The 26351-nt window shown below is 41.4% G+C and overlaps 1 protein-coding gene and 1 pseudogene across 2 annotated transcripts; one reads left to right on the forward strand and one right to left on the reverse strand.

The window, feature by feature from the left end:
* Positions 1-322: 322 nt before the first annotated feature.
* On the forward strand, positions 323-16868 carry LOC143399203 (interferon-inducible GTPase 1-like). 2 transcript variants are annotated; one of them, XM_076855920.1, is made up of 2 exons: positions 323-445; positions 14914-16868. In XM_076855920.1, exon 2 carries the CDS (start codon positions 14935-14937, stop codon positions 16222-16224), a length of 1290 nt encoding a protein of 429 aa, XP_076712035.1. In that variant the 5' UTR covers positions 323-445; positions 14914-14934; the 3' UTR covers positions 16225-16868. The 2 variants fall into 2 exon arrangements, with proteins under 2 accessions (XP_076712035.1, XP_076712036.1); XM_076855921.1 differs by lacking the exon at positions 323-445 and adding an exon at positions 7210-7287.
* LOC143400400 (RNA polymerase II elongation factor ELL2 pseudogene) lies at positions 2710-14427 on the reverse strand (annotated as a pseudogene).
* Positions 16869-26351: the final 9483 nt, after the last annotated feature.

A 26351-nucleotide genomic window follows, 5' to 3' on the forward strand; every position in this document is an offset into this window, starting at 1 on the left:
TCTGTGGAGTCAGGGATCAGGGAAAATGACAATTCAGGAATTGTGGAATATGTAACAGTCTTGTTAATAAGTTCCTACTCTGTGCTGACCTCACTTGCCAAGCCTTAAATTTATGACAGCTTATTTTTAATCTCAGGACTGTTCAAGTTCTCCTTCCAGAACTGAGTTCTGGCAAGACAAATTTGGGTTTCACTTTTCAGTTCTTGGAAATACAGTGGATTCTGAAATCAGACTAGATCCACCCCGCTCCATGATTGGTCAGCAACACACAGAGGGGTGACAGAGAAGCCAAGTGAGTATAGAAACCCTGTTCAGCCACTTCTTATCTACTACTTTGCATAGACTTAAGAAGTGGAATTTTCACAAGAAGAGATTGGACTACAGCAGAAGACTGCTCCTGAGCCTTGAACAGCAGTGAGTTCTCAACCAGACGCAGGATTTTCTGGTAATCCAACAAGGGCATTCAGAGCTGATTTCTGACTCAATAGGTCTCCTTTCTCTAAGGAATTTTTGGTTATCAAGACATTTGGGAGCATGGACTGGAGGGCTGGGAAACTCCACTTAGGAGCTATGCAGCCATAATGGGAGGGTGGCAGGATGGGCTAATGGACAGTCCTAGCTAATCACTGAAGGTCAGATAAATCTAAACCAAATGTTTGGGATATTATTTACTTGATGAAATGGCTATTCATTTTTCTTGTGTCTGTCTCTAGCATCTCCCCGGAGAATGGTTGGAAATGTTCCCTAATCACAGTGTATTAGGGAACATCACCCTGTCTCTTCTATCCTGTTCTTATTCTCTTGCCTCTAATTCAGCAGTTTTCATTCCTTCCATTGAGCAGAGCTACACCGGAGCAGGGGCACACTCTGTATGCCACTTAACATTTATGACCAGGGAGTCTTTCATTTTTTAAATGGAAAGTAGGAATGCTAATGATCTCCTGTGATGAAAAGTAGGCAAGTCAGAATACATTGGGAAAATAATGTCATTGACACATGTATCCTTTTGTAACAATTGATAGTTCAAATCCCTGTCACTTCTGTTCATGGTTAATATACAAGACATTTAAAACAAATTATGGAGTGTGTTATTAAATCAGGGAATTGGTAGTAGATGAGAGAGGAAAACTGAAAATGAGAAATCTGCTTAAAACAGCATATGCTCTCGGTTACCTTCTGGACATGGCTAGAGTGTTCTTGTCTCCTTTCTCAGTGAATCTGACTATAGCATTTTTTTCTGTGTCACTTGCAGGTTTTTCATCTCTACTATTCTATTCCCTTCTTCCCCATCTTTCTGGTCAACAGTCAGAATTATCTTGTCATTGGAAAGTAGGAAGTGGAAACTTCAAACTTCAGTTCTTGTGTGCCAATCAAAGAAAATCTAAAGACAGACACACACACACACACCAAAAAAAAAAAAAAAACATGCAAAAGAGAACTTTATTATGGGTGAAAGTAAGTGAAAGCAAAATGATGCTTAAGCAGAGAGCACTCTTAAGAGAGAGAGTGGGTTATCTCTGAGCAGAAAACAACAAAGGAGATAATACTATCTCCAAATTTATGACTGTTTGATGTGTTCCCAGGAGAACTGGGGACCACATTCTGAACTCTCTGCCAGTCAGGTGTTCAACTTCTCCATGTCAGCATGGGAGTTTTTTGACCATCATTGGTCCTCTCCAGAACTATCATGGTGGGGCATTCTATTTAGGGGAACTTCATGTACAAGTCAATTCCATGTTAATGTGGGCACTGGGGTCAGTAGCTGGTCAGAAGTTACCTTAATGTAACTTTACTACTAAAGGACTCTTCTTTCCCAGACAAATGGAGACACCTATAGTTATAATTCCTAGCTTCACATCAACATCAATAGACCCTGTCAAGAGTTAGTCCCATTAATTAAAGCACCATTGTAATGGGGGGTTAACCTGCAGAGCAGATATAATATTTCAGATCAAGTCAGCCTAGGAACCTATGTATAAAAATCATACACATAAACCCTCATACAATTTTGTTTTTAACCCTACAAAATAATGATTTTTTTAATTTTGTGCAAATATCTAAATATTACACCATTGAAAGCAAAGAGTTCACTTCAAGGAAGATCAGAAAATAGGCTCATGTTTATCCAGGAGCATTTAACCTTGCACCTTTTTTAAAATATTTTTTTAGCTGTCAATGGACCTTTATTTTAAAGCCACCATTAGTCTTTTGGTGTGAGCCAGTTGTCACAAATATACTCATGTCTGTATTTTTCTTGGTAATCAGGACTGCAGTGTTCGATTATATGTGTGGTGCTGAAGAACCCAGTGCATCATACATGCTGGGCAGGTGCTGTATCACTGAGCTATAACCCAACCCGCACATTACTCTAAAATAAACACACACACAACTTTTAAGTGTGGATATTGAAGCCCAAAATATTTACTAAAAATCATTTCTAATGCCAAACAAGTTTTTCAAGGAAATAAATTGATTTGAAGTGGGGATACTGGAGCTCTAAAATTGAAAAATATTTCTATTAACAAACACAAGTCTTAAAAAGGTGAAAAAATAGCCAGAAAAAGCAGCTTCCAATGCAGGAAAGCAAATTAAAATGGGGATGTGGGGACTCAAGTTGACTAATACTGAAACTTTCACCAGGTCAACTGGCATCTCTTTAGAATTTAGAACAACTCATTTGGAATTTTAAATAAATAAACTTAAATTAATTCACCTCTTCTGGTCCAAGCAGAGTGCTGGAACCATGACTGCTTGCTGTTGGTCAAAGCCACCATTAATCTTTTGGTGTGAGCCAGTTGTCACAAAGATACTCATGTCTGTATGTTGCTTGGTAATCAGGACTGCAGTGCTCCATTGGCTGATATTCTTGTAAGACTTCTTCATGAACCTTCTGATACTCCTTTAAATCTGGAGGATGGTGTTTCTATTGCATATTGTTTGGTAAAACTCCTAGCTGCCCCTCCATCTTGGCAAGCCGAGCCAGTTCTCGCTGTACTCAGCATTGAAGTTATCATTGTCATTCCACCATCGCTCACAGGAGACGATGGCAATATAGTTATCAAATAATCTGGGGTTTGGTGTTGAGGAAGGTCCATGGAAGCAGTGCAGCCTGCTCTAAGTCCCTCACGGGAATTCAGACTGGAGTTACTCAGCGTGGCAATTTCTTCTTCTCTTTGAACATCTTCCTCCTTCTCATAATCTCAACATTGTGTTAATTTTTATTTGGTTTTTGTGTTTTTTTGGACCTTTTTCCAGGGGGGCAAGAGGGTACTAGGGATTGAATTCAGGGGGACTCAAGCCACATCCCTAGCCCATTTTGTATTTTATTGAAAGACAGGATCTCACTGAGTAGTTTAGTGACTTGCTGTTGCTGGATCTTCCTTTAAATTTATGATCTTCCTACCTCAGCCTCCCAAGCCACTGGGATTACAGGCATGTGCCACTGTGCCCAGCTTTTTTTTTTTTAAGACTTCTTTCTGAACTTTTTGTGAGACATTGAATGGTTTCTTCCATATGCTGTGGACACTTTAGAGCTGAACCAGCAGGTAAGGTTTCCAGAGAAGTCCTAGAGGTATTTTTGTCTTCCTGGGCTTCATATATACTACCATTTCCACTAAAATTTTCAAAAGCTAGGTTTTGCGTCCCCCAGCCTCCTGGAGTCCTAGGAGAATCAGAGTTAGACTGAAAAGTCTGGGGAGAATTGGAGACAGGCACGCGAGTTGAAGGCTGTGGCAGAGGGTTGGGGATGGCAGCAGCTAGAGAGGGTAGTGGGAGGCCTGCAGCAGATTTGTCACCAGTGGAATTCAAATGACCATTTAGTGTTGGCTGTACTCTATATGTCAGATGAGATATCCGATATCTTTTATTCATTAAAGGATCAATAAAATCTGAATCCAAAGGTCATCTTTGAGAAGAGGACATCTCTACTGGAAAACAGGGGAGATACTGAACCACTGGGGCAAGCAGAATTCTGGGGTGGATTTAGTTTTCTAGAGAGCACAAAATCCAATGTCATCTGTTTGATTGTATCCTGGGCAGTTTTGCTGAAGCTCCTTAAACCCATAATCCTTTAAAATACAGGAGAGGTCTTTTGGATTCAGATTGGCTACCTGTTGCAGAATTGCCTCCAGAGTCCTTGTCCTTTTCATTGACTCTCCTTTCTGCAGTGGATACAGCAGCTCAGATTTTTTTTGTAGGACTTGAGTGGCAGTAAGTGAATCACCCTGTCCCTGTATGGCAACTGAGAAACACTGCTATTGTCTTTATTCTTGCTCTTTTGGGTTCATTCTTGCTCATTCTGTATGGATCTGAGCTAAATTCCTCAGTGCACTTGTTTTCATCCCCTTTGGCTTTTTGAAGCTTAGATACAGAGGTAGGAATAATGCCAACACTTCTTATAAGGACTGCTGTCTTTTGTAGTTGTGGTAAATTCTGTCTTCTTTCTCCCCTCTATCATCCCTTTGCTATCCTAGTATGCTATTTCATTAGACTCCAGTAGCCAGGGAGCATAGCACAGAGAAAGACTCCACCAACTGGAGGTAGGACAGGAAGACACAAGACTTTGCCTTGGGAACTCAGTTGAAGTGAAGCATGCTATTATCTAATCATCCATGGAAAAGTAAGAAAGCACTTAGTATTTATTCTCTGAAAATTCTGAGTTGTCTTGAAGCACACATAATGTTTAGCCACCTCTCATATGTAGAAACTAGAAATCCACAACAACTTAGGTTCTCAAGGGCAAGTTGAACAGAACTCATCAATTTCTGTTGATGTAGTCCTCTTCACAATGTAATTGTCACCCCTCTATCAAACTCAGAAACAATAGGATAAGTACCATTTGATATGGCATGACACAATCAAATATATATTTGGGTTGTAGAACATTTATGCAGAATTTTCGGCTATTATATTTTCTTATCCCTTGTTCAGATACATGGTATCTTTAGGAAGGAAAGGATTCACATACCCTTGCAGCACCTCACTTAAGAAAAAAATAAGACATGTGTTACAGTATATGGAGGATTCATCAAATAAAGAAACTTTAGGGGGGATCCAACATGGCGGCCGGCGAGGAAGCTGCACTTTCAATATCTCCACATTAACGGGATCAGAAACACCAATTAAAACAGCTACATTCTACCTACTGAGGATCTTCTAGCAAAATTCCGTTGAAAGGAGACCTGCCGAGAATTAGTAAGTTTATTAGACGTGACAGTTTGCCCCAGACAAGTGAAACTTGACCGGCAGCGCGGGCTCAGAGTCCAATCCCGCGGCCGCCCGCCGCTTCTGCAAGCGGCAGGCGGCCCAGAGCAGCGCGGCAGAAGGGTCCCCGCCCGGCCAGCAGACAGCTCCCGCCATCCCGGCTACCCTGGCGGCCCTGCTTTCGCTCGTCGAACAGCCACCCCACCCGGCTGGTTCTTAGCCACGCGGCTGCAGTCACCCGGCTTTACAAGCGGCCCCCGGCGGCCCTGCTCGGCGAGAAGGGTCCCCGCCCGGCCGGCAGACAGCTCCCGCCATTCCACTCTTGTTCTGCAAACAGCCACCCCGCCCGCTTGGTTCTTAGCCACGCGGCTGCAGAGTCACGGCTTTACAAGCACCCCCGGCGGCCCTGCTCTGCGAGAAGGGTCCCCGCCCTGCCGGCAGACAGCTCCCGCCATTCCGCTCTTGTTCTGCAAACAGCCACCCCGCCTGCCTGGTTCTTAGCCACGAGGCTGCAGCCGCCCGGCTTTACAAGCGCCCCCGGCGACCCTGCTCGGCGAGAAGGGTCCCTGCCCGGCCGACAGACAGCTTCCGCCATCCCGGCTACCCTGGCGGTCCCGCTCTTGCCCTGCAAACAGCCACCCCGCCCGCCTGGTTCTTAGCCACGCGGCTGCAGCCACCCGGCTTTACAAGCGCCCCCGGCGGCCCTGCTCGGCGAGAAGGGCCCCCGCCCTGCCGGCAGACAGCTCCCGCCATTCCGCTCTTGCTCTGCAAACAGCCACCCCGCCCGCCTGGTTCTTAGCCACGAGGCTGCAGCCGCCCGGCTTTACAAGCGCCCCCGGCGACCCTGCTCGGCGAGAAGGGTCCCTGCCTGGCCGACAGACAGCTTCCGCCATCCCGGCTACCCTGGCGGTCCCGCTCTTGCCCTGCAAACAGCCACCCCGCCCGCCTGGGTCTTAGCCACGCGGCTGCAACCACCCGGCTTTACAAGCGCCCCCGGCGGCCCTGCTCGGCGAGAAGGGCCCCCGCCCTGCCGGCAGACAGCTCCCGCCATTCCGCTCTTGCTCTGCAAACAGCCACCCCGCCCGCCTGGTTCTTAGCCACGAGGCTGCAGCCGCCCAGCTTTACAAGCGCCCCCGGCGGCCCTGCTCAGTGAGAAGGGTCCCTGCCCGGCCAACAGACAGTTTCCGCCATCCCGGCTACCCTGGCGGTCCCGCTCTTGCCCTGCAAACAGCCACCCCGCCGCCTGGGTCTTAGCCACGCGGCTGCAGCCACCCGGCTTTACAAGCGCCCCCGGCGGCCCTGCTCTGCGAGAAGGGTCCCCGCCCTGCCGGCAGACAGCTCCCGCCATTCCGCTCTTGCTCTGCAAACAGCCACCACGCCCGCCTGGTTCTTAGCCACGAGGCTGCAGCCGCCCGGCTTTACAAGCGCCCCCAGCGGCCCTGCTCATCGAGAAGGGTCCCTGCCCGGCCGGCAGACAGCTCCCACCATCCCGGCACTCCTGGCGGCCCGCCCGCTCTGCGAAGGGTCACCCCGCCCGGCTCTTAGCCACGCGGGCGCCATCTGCCTGGCTCTGTGGGCGCCCCCAGCGGCCCAGCGCAGCCAGAAGGGTCCCCGCCTGGCCCGACAGAAGGCACGTGCCCTTCCGGCTCTGCTAACGGCCCTGCCCACCCGGGAAAGGGCTCCCCCCCCTTGAGAGGATGGGAAGGAAATCTAAACAAGCCTCTATGAATTAGCGAACTGGGATCTAAAACCAGAGATTGTGTCAGACCAGAGACAAGCCAGTTCCACCTCTCCCTTCGGTCACTCCTGCAAGGAGCCAGGGGCCCGCCATAGCAGAGAACGGAAGTCACCAAAGATCGGCCAAAGAGATTCCTTCCCAGCGGATTCTAAATTAGCAGGAGCGGCGAGGGAGCCGGCCGGAGCTGGCGGGAACCGCGGCAGCGGCACGGGAACCGGCGGGAGCTGAGGCGGCGCTGACGCAGGAGCCGGCGGGAGCCGCGGGGCGCGGGTCTCCCAGCTACAGCTCCCACCAGTGCTGACAACTGAGGTCTCTTGCACCAGATACGGGGGCGTGGCTACCAGAAGGTAAGCAAATTTGCTGGGGGTTCTCAGCCCCAAGCTCTACAAACTTAGGGCCTGAGGGAGGCAAACAAGGAGAGTGTGCCCAGGCACTAATGAAACAGCTGCTCCACGCGTGTGCAAGGTAGGCGGAACCGTGACCACCGACAAAACAGGCCCAGTGGCCCGCCAGATACATCGCCCCGGTCGGGGGAGGGGCAGAGCCGCCAACAGCGCCTTTTAGGTAGACAGATCTGCAACCGACAGACAGAACAGGCCTAGTGGCCAGCGGAGGGGCAAAGCCGCTGCTCACGCCTGCAAGGTAGGCGGACCTGTGACCACCGAAAGAACAGGCCCATCGAAAGTACAGGTACAGCGGCCTCCTGGCGTGGAAGGCACATTGCCTCAATTGGAGGAGGGGCAGAGCCACCGCCAAAGCCTGCGAGGGAGACTTTGCAGCTATACAAGAGCAATATAAATATATAGGGGGAAAAATCAATAACACAACAGTTTCACCAAGCAGAAAGAAACGCGATCAGTATGAAAAGACAAGGAAAGAAAGGACCACAAGCAATGCAGGTCAACTCAACTTTAGAAGAGGTAATATCTGCAGCAGATGGAATGTCAGATAAAGAATTCAGGATATACATGCTTCAGATGATCTGGAGTCTCAAGGAAGACATTAGACAGCAAAATCAGACAATGAAAGACCACTTCGACCACTTCGACAATAAATTACATAAACAAATCCAAGAAGCAAAAGATCAATTATACAGGGAGATAGAGGTTATAAAAAACAAACAAACAGAAATCCTGGAAATGCAGGAAACAATAAACCAACTTAAAAACTCAATTGAGAATACTACCAGCAGAGTAGAACACTTAGAAGATAGAACATCAGACAATGAAGACAAAGTATTTCAACTGGAGAAGAACATAGACAGCTCAGCAAAGCTGTTAAGAAACCATGAGCAGAACATTCAAGAAATATGGGATAACATAAAGAGACCCAACTTAAGGGTCATGGGGATACAGGAAGGTATTGAGGTCCAAACCAAAGGAATGAGCAATCTATTCAACGAAATAATACGAGAAAACTTCCCAGACTTGAAGAATGAGACAGAATCCCAAATCCTAGAAGCCTACAGGACGCCGAATGTGCAAAATCATAAGAGATCCACACCTAGACACATTATAATGAAGATGCCCAACATACAGAATAAGGAGAGAATTTTAAAAGCTACAAGAGAAAGGAAGCAGATTACATTTAGGGGTAAACCAATCAGGATAACAGCTGATCTTTCAACACAGACTCTGAAAGCTAGAAGATCCTGGAATAACATATTTCAAACACTGAAAGAAAAGGGGTTCCAACCAAGAATTGTGTATCCCACGAAATTAAGCTTCAGGATGGAAGATGAAATTAAAACCTTCCATGATAAACAAAAGTTAAAAGAATTTGCAGCTAGAAAACCAGCTCTTCAAAACATCCTCGGCAAAATATTACAGGAAGAGGAAATGGAAAATATCAATGAAAACCAACAGCGGGAGGTAGTACAGTAAAGGTGGGGGGGAATAATCAAAGAGGAAAACAAACCATGTTTAGTAACATAAATAAACAAATATGGCTGGAAGAACAACCCATATCTCAATAATAACTCTAAATGTTAATGGCTTAAACTCACCAATTAAGAGACACAGGCTAGCAGAATGGATCACTAAACAAGACCCAACAATATGCTGCCTTCAGGAGACGCATTTGATAGGAAAAGACATACATAGACTGAAGGTGAAAGGTTGGGAAAAATCATATCACTCATATGGACTTCGGAAACAAGCAGGAGTGTCCATACTCATTTCAAATAAAATAGATTTCAAGCCAAAGTTAATCAAAAGGGATGAAGAGGGACACTACATACTTCTCAAGGGAACCATACACCAACAAGACATAACAATCATAAATATATATGCCCCAAACAATGGTGCAGCTATGTTCATCAAACAAACTCTTCTCAAGTTCAAGAGTCTAATAGACCACCATACAATAATCATGGGAGACTTCAACACACCTCTCTCACCACTGGACAGATCTTCCAAACAAAAGTTGAATAAGGAAACTATAGAGCTCAATAACACAATTAATAACCTAGACTTAATTGACATATATAGAATATACCACCCAACATCAAGCAGTTACACTTTTTTCTCAGCAGCACATGGATCCTTCTCAAAAATAGATCATATATTATGTCACAGGGCAACTATTAGACAATATAAAGGAGTAGGGATAATACCATGCATATTATCTGATCATAATGGAATGAAATTGAAAATCAACGATAAAAGAAGTAAGGAAAAATCATGCATCACTTGGAGAATGAACAATAGGTTACTGAATGATCAATGGGTTATAGAAGACATCAAGGAGGAAATTAAAAAATTCTTAGAGATAAATGAAAACACAGACACAACATATCGGAATCTATGGGACACATTGAAAGCAGTTCTAAGAGGAAAATTTATTGCTTGGAGTTCATTCCTTAAAAAAAGAAAAAACCAACAAATAAATGATCTAATACTTCAACTCAAAATCCTAGAAAAAGAAGAGCAAAACAACAGCAAAAGAAGTAGAAGACAAGAAATAATTAAAATCAGAGCTGAAATTAATGAAATCGAAACGAAAGAAACAATTGAAAAAATTGACAAAACTAAAAGTTGGTTCTTTGAAAAAATAAATAAAATTGACAGACCCTTAGCCACGCTAACAAAGAGAAGAAGAGAGAGAACTCAAATTACCAGCATACGGGATGAAAAAGGCAATATCACAACAGACACTTCAGAAATACAGAAGATTATCAGAAATTATTTTGAATCCTTATACTCCAATAAAATAGAAGATAGTGAAGGCATCGATAAATTTCTTAAGTCATATGATTTGCCCAGATTGAGTCAGGAGGATATTGACAACCTAAACAGACCAATATCAATTGAGGAAATAGAAGATACCATCAAAAGACTACCAACTAAGAAAAGCCCAGGACCGGATGGGTATACAGCAGAGTTTTTCAAAACCTTTAAAGAGGAATTAACACCAATACTTTTCAAGCTATTTCAGGAAATAGAAAAAGAGGGAGAACTTCCAAATTCATTCTATGAGGCCAACATCACCCTGATTCCTAAACCAGACAAAGACACTTCAAAGAAAGAAAACTATAGACCAATATCTCTAATGAACCTAGATGCAAAAATCCTCAATAAACTTCTGGCGAACCGGATACAAAAACATATCAAAAAAATTGTGCACCATGATCAGGTAGGATTTATCCCTGGGATGCAAGGTTGGTTCAATATACGGAAATCAATAAATGTTATTCACCACATCAACAGGCTTAAAAATAAGAACCATATGGTCATCTCGATAGATGCGGAAAAAGCATTCGACAAAGTACAGCATCCCTTTATGTTCAAAACTCTAGAAAAACTAGGGATAACAGGAACATACCTCAACATTGTAAAAGCAATCTATGCTAAGCCTCAGGCTAGCATCATTCTGAATGGAGAAAAACTGAAGGCATTCCCTCTAAAATCTGGAACAAGACAGGGATGCCCTCTCTCACCACTTCTGTTCAACATAGTTCTCGAATCACTGGCCAGAGCAATTAGACAGACGAAAGAAATTAAAGGCATAAAAATAGGAAAAGAAGAACTCAAATTATCACTATTTGCAGATGACATGATTCTATACCTAGCAGACCCAAAAGGGTCTACAAAGAAACTATTAGAGCTAATAAATGAATTCAGCAAAGTGGCAGGCTATAAAATCAACACGCATAAATCAAAGGCATTCCTGTATATCAGCAACAAATCCTCTGAAATGGAAATGAGGACAACCACCCCATTCACAATATCCTCAAAGAAAATAAAATACTTGGGAATCAACCTAACAAAAGAGGTGAAAGACTTATACAATGAAAACTACAGAACCCTAAAGAGAGAAATAGAAGAAGATCTTAGAAGATGGAAAAATATACCCTGTTCATGGATAGGTAGAAGTAACATCATCAAAATGGCGATATTACCAAAAGTTCTCTATAGGTTTAATGCAATGCCAATCAAAATCCCAACGGCATTTCTTGTAGAAATAGAGAAAGCAATCATGAAATTCATATGGAAAAATAAAAGACCCAGAATAGCAAAAACAATTCTAAGCAGGAAATGTGAATCAGGCGGTATAGCTATACCAGACTTCAAACTATACTACAGAGCAATAGTAACAAAAACAGCATGGTACTGGTACCAAAACAGGCAGGTGGACCAATGGTACAGAATAGAGGACACAGAAACCAATCCACAAAACTACAACTATCTTATATTTGATAAAGGGGCTAAAAGCATGAAATGGAAGAAGGATAGCATCTTCAACAAATGGTGTTGGGAAAACTGGAAATCCATATGCAACAAAATGAAACTGAATCCCTTTCTCTCGCCATGCACAAAAGTTAACTCAAAGTGGATCAAGGAACTTGATATCAAATCAGAGACATGGCGTCTGATAGAAGAAAAAGTTGGCTATGATCTACATACTGTGGGGTCGGGCTCCAAATTCCTCAATAGGACACCCATAGCACAACAGTTAATAACTAGAATCAACAAATGGGACTTACTCAAACTAAAAAGTTTTTTCTCAGCAAAAGAAACAATAAGAGAGGTAAATAGGGAGCCTACGTCCTGGGAACAAATCTTTACTCCTCACACTTCAGACAGAGCCCTAATATCCAGAATATACAAAGAACTAAAAAAATTAGACAATGAGATAACGAATAACCCAATCAACAAATGGGCCAAGGACCTGCACAGAAATTTCTCAGAGGAGGACATACAATCAATCAACAAGTATATGAAAAAATGCTCACCATCTCTAGCAGTCAGAGAAATGCAAATCAAAACCACCCTAAGATACCATCTCACTCCAGTAAGATTGGCAGCCATTAGGAAGTCAAACAGCAACAAGTGCTGGCGAGGATGTGGGGAAAAGGGTACTCTTGTACATTGCTGGTGGGACTGCAAATTGGTGCGGCCAATTTGGAAAGCAGTATGGAGATTTCTTGGAAAGCTCGGAATGGAACCACCATTTGATCCAGCTATTCCACTACTCGGTCTATTCCCTAAAGACCTAAAAAGAGCACACTATAGGGACACTGCTACATCCATGTTCATAGCAGCACAATTCACAATAGCAAGACTGTGGAACCAACCTAGATGCCCTTCAATAGACGAATGGATAAAAAAAATGTGGCATTTATACACAATGGAGTATTACTCTGCATTAAGAAATGACAAAATCATAGAATTTGGAGGGAAATGGATGGCATTAGAGCAGATTATGCTAAGTGAAGCTAGCCAATCCCTTAAAAACAAATGCCAAATGTCTTCTTTGATATAAGGAGAGTAACTAAGAACAGAGTAGGGAAGAAGAGCATGAGAAGAAGATTAACATTAAACAGGGATGAGAGGTGGGAGGGAAAGGGAGAGAGAAGGGAAATTGCATGTAAATGGAAGGAGACCCTCAGGGGTATACAAAATTACATACAAGAGGAAGTGAGGGGAAAGGAGGGAAAATATAAGGGGGAGAAATGAATTACAGTAGAGGGGGTAGAGAGAGAAGAGGGGAGGGGAGGGGGGAGGGGGGATAGTAGAGGATAGGAAAGGCAGCAGAATACAACAGACTCCAGAATGGCAATATGTAAATCAATGGTTGTGCAACTGAAGTGATTCTGCAATCTGTATATGGGGTAAAAATGGGAGTTCATATCCCACTTGAATCAAAGTGTGAAATATGATATATCAAGAACTATGTAATGTTTTGAACAACCTACAATAAAAATTAATAAAAAAAAAAAAGAAACTTTAAATGAAGAGAATTCCAGGAGAGAGAAATTTCAGAAAATTGGCCCAGGTGATCAATAAGGGATGGTGAGGCACTAGGAACCAGGAAGTATGAGAAGCCTTTATCAAACCTAGGGCAGGAGAAAGACAGGGAGAAATATATTTTCTTAAAAACCCTATGAGATTGAGACCAGTTGACAGAAGCCACTTAGCAGGGATTTTCTCAGTCAGTGGCAGATGGAGCTACTGTCAGAAATGCAACCCAAGCAGGGAGACAGCCTGGAGCCATGCCTTCACCTGTCTCTCATCCCACGCTCAGAAGCTTGTTGCTGCCTCTCAGTGGCTGAACTTGACCGGCAACTAGGAGGTAAGAACGCTCTGCTGAGGTGGCTATCCACCTGGCACACAGGCGGATGAGGTTCAGATGGATCCGGAAAGAGCAATGGAGGATCAAACACAAAAGTCACATTAGACATTCTCAGTGTGTTCTGCTGCCCACTTAAAAAAATGATTATCCTGGTCTCACTGATATGTGGAATCTCCAGTAATCAAACTCATAGAAGCACAGAATGGTTGCCACAGGCTGAGAGGAGGAGAAAATATGGTAGTGTTGGTCACAGGATACAAAGTTTCAGTTACACAACATGATCAAGTTCTGCAGATCTAATGTATCATACAATTACGATGATTAAAAATATTGTGCTGTCTACCTGAAATTTGCTATGTGAATAGATCCTAACATTCCTCTCTACACAACACATACACACACACACACACACACACACACACACACAACTTAGAGGTGCTAGCTTTGTTAGATAAATAGACTGTGATTATCATTTCACAGTGTTCATATATCGAAACATTAATAGTACATATACAATTTTTATATGCTAGTGATATCTCAATAAAAAAGAGATGATCTCACATGGTAGAGAGTAGCAGCTTCTTGTTTGGGTTTTTCTACCACTATTCCCCAACAAGTGTTGCTTTTCAAAAAGGATTCCGTATAATTAAAATACTCTTAGAAAACAAAATGTTAAAAAGAAAACAAGGGAGCTAAACATGGGCTCAAATATGCTGAAATGTTTCATTCAGGAAATGGGTTTAATCATGGATGTGAAGGATGAAGAAGGCTCAGCTTATTGCAAGTTAATAATACTCTTGAAAGACAAGGACTCACCAACATGAGTTCCAAAGCCAAGAGAAATACCTAAAAAGCAAACCAATGGAACTTAAGAAGTACATCAACCAAATAAAATAGCTCACCTTTGTTGACATCTTGACTCAAACCAATATTGCAAAACAAAAATACAAACAAAAATCTATGTGGCTGTGGAGGAAGTGGGATCTGATTAAGCAGTGAGGACAATTATGAAGTATTATTGATTGTTTGGTTTGGTCACTTTATGACACTTATGTTAATCAAAATCCCTGATAATTGTTAGAAACACATTGAATGATGTTGTCTTGGGCTGGCTTTGGAGTCCTAAATCAGATTAGATGAATTAGGATTGGCCATATTTCGGCAATTGTTAAAGCTGGTTAAAAGACACATGCAGTTTTTTATGATGTCTTCCTTAACTTCGTTTCAGTTGAAACCTTTCCCTAATAAATTGTTTAAATAAGAAAGAGTAGACAGACATGAGATCTGAGGCATCTCAGGACATAACTGAGGCCATAAGGACATAGAGACTGCAGTGCTTTGGGTAAGATCAAAGTTCTAAGATGTTCTCTAGCATAGTAACTCTTTTCTCTTTCTTTCAGTTACATCACTTGCTCACAGTCATGGGTCAATGGTTCTCTGGTACTTCTGATGATACTCATCACCAAGATTCAGCTTTCAGCTTCAATAAGTATTTTAAGAACTTCAAGGTGGAAAACAAAATCATTTCTCAAAACACCATCAGTTTGATAGAGTCACACCTGCAAAAAGGGGACATTCAGGGAGCAGCCTCGGTAATCAATGTTGCACTAAGAGAAATTGATAATGCCCCACTGGACCTCGCTGTGACAGGGGAGTCTGGAGCAGGGAAGTCCAGTTTCGTCAATGCCCTGAGAGGGGTTGGACATGAGGGAAAAGATGCAGCTCCTGTTGGGGTGGTGGAGACGACCATGGAGAGAACTGCATACAAACACCCAAACTTTCCCAATGTGAGAATCTGGGACCTGCCTGGGATTGGATCCCCTAATTTCCAGCCAAAAGATTATCTGGAAAAAGTAAAATTTAGGGAGTATGACTTCTTCATCATTGTTTCTGCTACACGATTCAAGAAAAATGACCTAGACCTGGCCAAGGCAATCAAAATTATGAAGAAGAATTTCTACTTTGTAAGAACCAAGGTGGATTCTGATTTACAAAATGAAGAGATATCTAAGCCAACTACCTTTGACAGAGAAAAAGTCTTACAGCAGATCCGAGAGAACTGTGTGAGAAATATAAAGGGGAATAACATTGATGAACCACAAGTATTCTTAATTTCCAACAACAATTTATCTGAGTATGATTTCCCAATCATGATGGACACCTTAATGAAGGATCTGCCTGCTCAAAAGCGCCACCTCTTTATGCTTTCCTTGCCTAATGTTACTGAGGCAGCCATTGAAAGAAAGAGGGTTGCTCAGCAGCAGTATATCTGGCTACATGCCCTCGGGGCTGGAGTATCGGCCATCAAGCCTTTGCAAATAAGCATCAGTAACAATAAATTGGAGAAGCTGCAGAAAATCTTAAAGGACTATCAAGTCCTCTTTGGAGTCGATGAGCCATCCCTGAAAGCCTTGGCTAAACACTTGCGAGTGCCAGTAGAACAACTCAAAGGTAGCATTAGATCTCCAACTTTGTTGGAAACTGAGAAGGAAGAAACAGTAGGGGAAATGTTTATGAGATATTTGAAGAATCTTTTAATCAGTGGTGGAGGTCTCCTTGGTGCAGGTCTTTACTGTCAGGAAATCTATTACATGCAACTTCTTATGCTTGACACAGTAGCTAATGATGCTAAGGTCCTCCTTAAGGAAACATATTCAGGAAAACAGTTCAAACCCCAAAAACGCACAGGTTCTAATCACGATAGAACCTAATGATCAACACCAGAGCCATCTCCCTTCTCACCTGTTATCCAGAAACAACCCAATCCACCACCCCCATGGGAATTCCTAGGGGACAAGGCCCATGGATCTGAATTCTAGCAAAATCCTGGTGTGTATCTCCCCCCTGTCCCTCTCCCCTTCTTCCCTTCCCCCCATCTTGCTGTCTCTCTGTCCTCCTCTCCCTGTCTCCCTTCCTCTCCCACACACACATTGTCAAGCTCCCTGTCACCTCCGCCATTCCTCTCTGTGTCCTGTCTGTTCTCCTGTCCTCTCTGGAGCATGGGAAGAATCAGCTCTTTGTTTCACGGACTCAGTTTCCCATCCTCATCGTCTCATCTGACACACACACTTGAGATTTAGACTCCTTCGCGCCCTCATGAAGCCTGTGTTAAGAGAGGTGACGACCATAGCTTTTGGCTCTCTCAACAGGGAGACCTCAACACCAAAGTAGAAAGAAACCCATAACCATACAAAACCCAACTCTAATAAATGGTTAATAGCCAATTCATATGAATCCTATTTAGAGAGAATCGTTTTTTGAGAAGATAACTGAAGAAACTCCATGATTCTGAACTGGGAGGAATGGTGAACCCTATGAGACCTCTCTGGTTTGAGACTTTTGATGGTTATGATAGTGAAGAACTGCTGTAAGCTATATCTGATGCCAACAGTTGCTTAATAAATGCTTGGTGAGAAAAAGTATTTGCTGTTGGGATTTGATGTTTTCAATACATAATTGCTTCAGATGGATTGTTGTATTGTTTTTTGGTTTTTGTTTTTGCTTGGTTTGGTTTGGTTAGTTGGTTGGGTTTTTAAAAAAAGAACTGATAATCTCCTTGCCCCTTCTGTAGCCCATCACTTGATATTCCTTAAGGTGAAATATAGTATCTGATTTTGAAAGACAAAAGGAGGCAAAAATGATTCACCCATAAGTGGCAGTGTCCATGCAGTTTGGACGGCTACAATAACACCTTAGACTGGGTGGATTAAACCACATAAATTTATTTCTCCCACTTCTGGAAACTGGAAAACTAAGGTACCAGCATGGTAGTGTCCTTGGGTAAAGCATTCATCCCAGTCATGGTCTCACATGGCCTTCCTTGGTGATTGTATGCAAAGGGACTCATTTGTGTCCTCCTCTTTCTCTAAAGGCGTCAGTGTCCTCATGACCTGCTTGACCATAATTACTACCTTCTAATACGATCCCAATGGTTGTTACATTATTAGTATGTGAATTGGGGGGAAATAAAGAAACAGGCAGTCCCTAAGAGCTGGATTGTGCAAGTTACACCTCTGGTTCAGTTGCTCTTTTATTAGAACCCAGGATACTCATTTACCAACATGAAACACTTCAAAATATTTTGAACACAAATTGAGATACTAGTTGCAGATCTCATATCCAAAATGCTTGGAACCAACAACATATTAGTCAGCTTTCCATCACTATAACCAAATACCTGAGAAAATTAACACAGAAGGAGAAAAGGTTTATTTAGCTCTTGGTTTTAGAGCTTCCTTTACATGACTGGGCAGGCCCACTGCTTTTAGTTCTCTGGTGAGGATGCCAGATAGCCATGGTTGTGAGCATGTGGCTAAACACAGCACTCACCTTGTGGCCAGAAACTAAGAAGGAAAGAATAGGATCCCACAATCCCCTTTAAAGGCCCACCCCCAATAGACCAGAGTACCTCACACTCTGCCCCACCCCCTACCTCCTCAGCCATCCTGGGCACCAAGTCTTCAGCACAAGGGCCTTAAAGAATCATCCAACATGTAAACTATGACAAGGAGGGTTTCAGACGTCAGATGCTTTCCAGATTGTAGAATATTTGCATATGCATAATGACATATTCGGGGGATGGACTTAAGGCTAAATGCACAATTCCCTTATGTTTCATGTCTACCTTATACACAAAGGCTGGAGATAATTTTATATGATATTTTTAGTGGACCTACCATTTGACTACATTCCATCACATGAGGTCACATGTTGGTAGCACCATGTCAGTGCTCATAAAGATTCAGATTACAGCATTTTGCATTTAGATTAGCAAAATAGATATGCTTAATCTCTATTTGAAATTAACAACAATGAATTAGCTGATTTTTCATTACTATAATGACATATCTGATGTTTAGCACATATAAAGAAATCAGATTTACTTATCTCAGTGTTGGAGGAAGAAAACCCAAACTTTCTCTTTCAGGGGTCCCCTTGGCTGCCTCGTCTCTTGGCAGATGGCAACTTTCCTGTAGGGACAACAGCCAGGACCTGGAAGACCATCACCAAGGGCCCTGAAGGCTTGGTTATGCCAGAGTATCCCTGCTAGGTGTGCTAATAGCCACCATCTTGTTGCAGAGATAGGAGAGTGACTTGCACAGGGTCGCCTCTTTCTCTCTTTTCTCCTATTAATGGCAGAAGCCCCTGTGAGAGTGAAAAATCTCATCACCAGAGGGAGCCAAAGAGTCTGAGGAGGGGCTGGACTTGTCCCTTTACAACAATCTTCTTGTAAGATCTGATTCATGGGTCCCCTGGGAACCACCTCAATCCCTTCCAAGGACAAACCTCAGTGACTCAAGGACCTCACAACAGGCTCTCCCTCTTAACATCACTTAGATTGACTTCTAAGTTAATTCTTTCAAAACTCACACTTTTGTGAAAATATGGACATTCACATCGGAGTGATGATTTTATATGTCCAGTATCATCTACAGCACATACATTTTAGCTACTCAAATTCTATAAATATAAAAACATTAAAATTGTTTTCCTGGTGTGGTCTCCTTTTTAAATAATCTGTTTAAATTCAAACTGACCGGCCAAACTGCTGACCCACACCAGAGCCCAGGCCCAGGCCCAAGACCCCGCTCCCCACTGACCATGTGAGAGAACAGGCCAAGGACTGCCCCTACACGGAATGTAGGACCATGCTGTGGCTCCCCATTTACCAGTGCATGGCTCCCTTGGCTCACCTCCATCTTGGGACACTGCAGCCATTGCCACATAGCCCCACCACATAGTTGCCCCTACCTTGGGACAATAGACAGAGCCTGGAGGCAGCTTCCCACCACAGCACTACCTCTCTGAACAGGCAGCCCAAAGCCATTGTAAGACCTGCCCTTTCAGCTCCATCTCTGAAAGTGTTTGCCTCCATCTTGGGACACCCCCACTGCCAACTGACTTACCTTCACTGTACTGCCACCATCTTTAGTTGCTGTAATGTCCACCTTGGAACACTGGCCAGGGACTGGAAGCCCAACACCAAGGTACTTACAGGTTTGACACTACCACTGCCACCAACTAGGAGCATGGCAACTTCCCTGTAGGGACAACAGCCAGGACTGGAAGACCATCACCAAGAGTCCTGAAGGCTTGGTTATGCCAGAGTGTGTGTGTGCTAACAGCCACCATCTTGTTGCAGAGATAGGAGAGTGACTTGCACGGGGTTGCCTCTTTCTTTTCTCCTATTAATGGCCAACTTCATTTGATTCATCTTTCACTCTTCCTGTGATCTAATACCTTATATTCTCACCTTCTACCTCATAATCATCACAGCCTATACCCCCTTATTTCTTTCTTTGTCCACCAGTAAAAACTGTAGACCCCTTTGCAAACCTACTGTTTATATTGCAGATATTAATTGAACACATCATTTCTGTTCATTGTGACAAAACTGTAAACACCTAAACAGGAATTATTTGATTTAAAGCTGTATATCATTTGCATTGGGTGCTGTTAATATTGACCTCTCTCTTAAAGCTGAGACACCAGACACCTGCAGGGACACTATAAGATTATAGGATAAAAATTGTAGCACCTTGGCTCTGCACTGCTAGAGAGGAAGACACATGAAAAGCAAGGGAAGAACGTGCCCCAAACAAACCCAGATGATACAATAATAGAATCCATTGACAGCACAGTAGATGAAATGTCAGAGAAGGAGTTCAGAATGCACATAATTAAAATGATCGATCTGCAATCAAACAATGACATAAGAGAGCAAATACAGGTAACAATAGATTACTTTAAGAAAGAGATACGAGATTCTGAAAAAAAAACAAACAAACAGAAATCCTTGAAATGAAGGAAACAATAAACCAAATAAAAAATTCAATAGAATTCATCACCAACAGACTAGACCATTTGGAATACAGAACCTCAGACAATGAAGACAAAATATATAATGTTGAAAATAAAGTTGACCACACAGTGAATGTTGTAAGAAACCATGAACAGAACATCCAAGAATTATGGGATAATATCAAAAGACCAAATCTAAGATTTATCAGGATAGAGGAAGGCACAGAGATACAAACCAAAGGAATGCACAATTTCTTTAATGAAATAATATCAGAAAATTTTCCAAACCTGAAGAATGAATTGGAAAATCAAATACAAGAGGCTTATAGGACACCAAACATACAAAATTTACTGCCCGGTGGCTCAAGACTAAAACACTCAGGGGTCCCTCCAGGGGAACTAGGCTAACTGGGCTGTGCAAAATAACCACATAAAAGACAGAAATACCTTTTTCTTTGGGGTTGCTGTGACGGCTCCTCTGACCTTAAGGGTCCACAGGAAGAGAGAGAGAGAGCATGTGCTAACCCCTTTTATTGAGGAGAAGCTATTCAAATGAGGCAAGGGGTCAGGTTTCAGGGGGCTGAGTCTAGCTTCATGATGTCCACTGTCAGCACGTTGACTGACATCAAGGTAGGCCACACCCAAGGGCAAAGTAAGACAAGGAGACACACAAAAGGTGTTTCCATGGAACATTCTATCCCAAACAGGGCAAGGGGTAATATTACAAAGGAACAATTGAGCATAGCTCCACCCATGGGGATGTAGAAAGGCACGCCCATGCATGAAGACACAGTTACTGGAACCCTAGAAAAGTGTGGCTGTCTAGCAACACGGCTGCCACCTGATGCCTCATCACTTAGCAGGGGAGTTAATTCAGTCATGTGCAAGGTTGGTTTCCCACATTACACTATAGGAAAAACCAACCAAAGGAAAAACCATGTCAAGTCAAAAACCAAAAACAAATCAAAATGACTGGGAATACAAACCATATTTCAATAATAACTCTGAATATTAATGGCCTAAACTCATCAATTAAAAGACATAGACTGGAAGATTGGATTTTTAAAAAAAAAGAACCAACAATATGCTGCCTACAAGAGACTCATTAGAAAAGACATCCACAGACTGAAGGTGAAAGTATGGGAAAAAATATACCATTCATATGGGAGGTAAACAGGCAGGGGTTTCCATCCTCATATCAGATAAAGTGGACTTCAAACTTCAAAAGTGGACTTCATGAAAGTCAGTCAGAAGGGATAAAGAAGGACATTTCATAGTGCTTAAGAGAATCATATATCAACATGACATAACAATTGTAAATATTTATGCCCCCCAAAATGAAGCATCTACATATATCCAACAAATGCTTCTAAATTTCAAGAATCAAATAGATCCCAGCACAATAATACCGGGTGACTTTAACACACCTCTCTCATCAATTGAAACAAAAACTAAACAAAGAAACTATAAAACTCAATAATACAATCAATAAATTTAGACTTAACAGACACATATAGAATATTTCATCTATCAATAAGTGAATACACTTTTTTCCAGCAGCACATGGATCTTTCTCTAAAATAGACCATATGTTATGCCACAAAGCAAGTCTTAGCAAATACAAAAAAATAGAGACACTACCCTACATTCTATCAGCCATAATGGAATGAAATTAGAAATCAATGATAAAGTAAAATATAGAAGCTACTCCAACACCTAGAGACTAAATAATACACTATTGGATGATGCATGAATAGCAGAAGGCATCAGGGATGAGATAAAAAATTTCTTGGAGGTTAAATGAAAACTCCAATACAACTTACCAAAATCTCTGGGACATATGAAGGCAGTGTTAAAAGGAAAATTCATTGCCTTGAGCTCATTCATTAAAAGAATAAAAATCAACCAGTAAACAACCTGATGTTACATCTCAAATCCATAGAAAAATAAAAACAAATCAACACCCAAAGTACTAGAAGATAGAAAATAATTAAAATCAGAGCTGAAATCAATGAAATTGAAACAAAAGAAACAACTGAAAAAAATGAAAATACAAAAGGCTGATTTTTTGAAAAAAATAAATAAGATTGATAAACCCTTAGCCACCCTAACAACCTATTTGAGTGAGAAAATTCAAATTACTAAAATTTGTGATGACAAAGGAAATATCACCACAGATACTATTAAAATATAGAAGATAATTAGAAACTACTTTGAAAATTTATACTCCAATAAAATATAAAATCTTGAAGACTTCAACAAATTTCTAGAGATATGTGATCTTCCCAAACTGAATTGAGAGGACATATACAATTTAAACAGACAATATCAAGCAATGAAATAGAAGATGCCATCAAAAGCCTACCAATAAAGAAAAGCTCAGGACCAGACAGATTCTAAGCTAAGTTCTACAAGAACTACAAAGAAGAATTAATACAAATACTCCTCAAATTATTCCATGAAAAGAAGGGAACTCTTCCAAATTTATACTATGAGGCTAGTATCACTCTGACACCTAAGCCAGACAAAGACACATCAAGGGAAGAAAACTTCAGACTAATATCCCTGATGAATATAGATGCAAAAATTCTCAATAAAATTCTGGCAAATCACATACAAAAACATATTAAAAAGATAGTCACCATGATCAAGTGTGGTTCATCCCAGGAATTCAAGGTTGGTTTAATGTATGGAAACCAATAAACATAATCCATCACATCAATAGACTTAAAGATAAAAATCATATGATCATCTCAATAGATGCAGCAAAATCATTTGACAAAATAAAACACCCTTTCATGTTCAGAACACTAGAAAAATTAGGTATAGTAGGAATATACCTCAACATTGTAAAAGCTATCTTTGATAAGCCCAAGGCCAACGTTATTCTAAATAGAGAAAAATTGGAAGCATTCCCTCTAAGAACAGAAACAAGACTGGGATGCTCCCTTTCACCACTCCTATTCAACACAGTCATTGAAACTCTAGACAGAGCAATTAGACAGATTAAAAAAATTAAAGGGATACAAATAGGATAAGAAGAACTCAAACTATCACTATTTGCCTATGACATGATTCTATACTTAGAGAATCCAAAAAACTCCACTAGAAAACTTCTAGAATAAATGAATTCAACAAAGTAGCAGGATACAAAATTATTATCCACAAATCGAATGCATTTCTATACATCAGTGATAAACCCTCTGAAAGAGAAATTAGGAAAACTACTCCATTCACAATAGCCTCAAAAAAAAATAAATAAATAAGACACTTGGGAATTGATCTAACAAAAGAGATAAAAGACTGCTTCAATAGAAACTACAGAACACTAAAGAAAGAAATTTAAGAAGACCTTAGAAGATGGAAAGATCTCCCATGTTCTTGGATAGAAAGAATTAATATGATCAAACTGGCTATAGTTCCAAAAGCATTATACAGATTTAATTCAATTCCTATTAAAATCCCAACAACATTCCTCATGGAAATGGAAAAAGCAATCATAAAATTTATTTGGAAAAATAAGAAACCCAGAATAACCAAAGCAATCCTTAGCAAGAAGAATGAAGCAGGAGACATTACAATACCAGACCTTAAACTATGCTACAGAGCTATAGTAACAAAATGGCATGGTATTGGCACCAAAATAGACACATAGACCAATAGTACAAAATAGAAGAAACAGAGACAAACCCACATAAATACAGTTATCTCATACTAGACAAAGGTGCCAAAAACATATAGTGGCGTGGGGGCAGGAAAGATGGTGAAATGAGATAGACATCATTACCCTAGGTACATGTATGACTTACATATGGCGCCACACTACATTGTATACAACCAGAGGAAGGAAAAGTTGTGCTCCATTTGTATACAATGAATCAAAATACATTCTGCTATCATATGTATCTAATTAGAATGAATAAATAAATAAATAAGACAAGATAAGAGAGAATATTAGAAAAAAACAGTAAAATTATTTTCAACAGCAGCTGGAGCCGTGGCGTTTGGAGGAGACGCAAAGAGATACCAGGCGCCCAGCCAGACCAGAGGAGGAAGACGCCAGGCGCCCAGCCAGACGGGAGGAGGAAGTCCGGCCCCGCCCCAAGTGCTAGTCCAGAGGAAGCCCATCAGCCCTTAAAACCCATCAAAGGGGGTGTGGCTACCAACACGGTTCTGCGGCTGATCCAGGTACCTGGTTTCCAACTCCCCCACCCTTAGCTGCGATAACTCAAAATATTTCCCACAAGCTTTTGGGGGTTGTAGCTATCAACACAAAACAACAACTGTACAGGCACCTGGTTTCTACCTCAGAGACTAGAGTAGGGAAGATACAGGTGGAAGCTCATTTCCTTTCACACTGGCTATACCCACCACCCTGAATACAGAGGCTCAAGCTAGGAATAGACAACGCCACCTACTGGAAGCAAGGAAAACAGTCTTCTGAGAGACTTTTTTTTCTCTTTCTTTCTCTCTTTTCTTCTCTCTCTTCCACAATTTCAGCATATGTGAAACCAAGAACTCTGCATGAACAACTGAATTACCAAAGTAATATAATATAGAGGAATTGCATATACCCCACCTTCCCCCCATTTTTTTCTTTATTTCTATCTTACATTCCTTTTCCTTCTCTTATTTCTATTTTCTTCCTTGTTATTTTTTTTCTTTTTTTTTTCATTCGTATTCTCTCGATCCCACATTCAATCTCCTAACTTTTGCTATCTATACATAGGGTAACTATCTAAATAGATAGGAGGTTGAGTCTATACATTCTTCCATAAATTACCAGTCTAGTGGTTAGAATTCTCCAAAGGTGCTAAGTTAGTTTAACCTCAAACCCTCACTCCTTTCCCTCTAAGTATAACATCCTTCGTCTGAAATTAAGTTTTCTATATGCCACCAGATATGGTACACCATTTATGAAACTAATGAATATATTCTTAAGTAATAATTAAAACCAATATCTATAGTCTTAGAATCTAACTATAAATGTATTAATAATGAAAACTTGTGCTTAGATAATGTACTGTTGATATTGGGAACTGTTAATATTGTCTTTCTCCGCAAAAGAGGGATTTTGGAGCTATACAAGAACAATACTAATATATAAGGGGAAAAACATTAGCACAACAGTTTCACAAAGCTAGAAAGAATCATGAGCAGTATGAAAAGACAAGGAAAGAAAGGACCACAAACAATACAGGTCAATTCAACATTAGATGAGGTAATATCTGCAGCTGATGGAATGTCAGACAAAGAGTTCAGGATATACATGCTTCAGATGATCTGGAGTCTCAAGGAAGACATTATACATCAAATTCAGACAATGAAAAATCACTTTGACAATGAATTACATAAACAAATTCAAGAAGCAAAAGATCAACTCTATAGGGAGATAGAGGATATAAAAAACAAACAGAAGTCCTGGAAATGCAGGAAACAATAAACCAAATTAAAAACTCAAATGAGAGTATTACCAGCAGAGTAGAACACTTAGAAGATAGAACTTCAGACAACAAAGACAAAGTTTTTCAACTTGAAAAGAACATAGACAGCTCAGCGAGAATGTTAAGAAATCATGAGCAGAACATCCAAGAATTATGAGATAACATCAAGAAACCAAACCTAAGAGGTATTGGGATACAAGAGGGTACAGAGATCCAAATCAAGGGAATGAGCAATCTATTCAATGAAATAATACTAGAACTAACTTCCCAGACTTAAAGAATGAAAAAGAAATCCAAATACTAGAAGCCTACAGGACACCGAATGTACAAAATCATAAGAGATCCACACCAAGACACATAATAATGAAGATGCCCAACATACAGAATAAGGAGAGAATCTTAAAAGCCACAAGAGAGAGGAAGCAGATTACATTTAGGGGTAAACCAATCAGGATAACTGCTGATCTTTCAACACAGACTCTGAAAGCTAGAAGATCCTGGAACAACATATTTCAAATGCTAAAAGAAAAAGGGTTCCAACCAAGAATCATGTATCCAGTGAAATTAAGCTTCAGGATTGAAGATGAAATAAA

This window comes from Callospermophilus lateralis, chromosome 5 (assembly GCF_048772815.1).
Source record: "Callospermophilus lateralis isolate mCalLat2 chromosome 5, mCalLat2.hap1, whole genome shotgun sequence".
NCBI lineage: Eukaryota > Metazoa > Chordata > Mammalia > Rodentia > Sciuridae > Callospermophilus > Callospermophilus lateralis.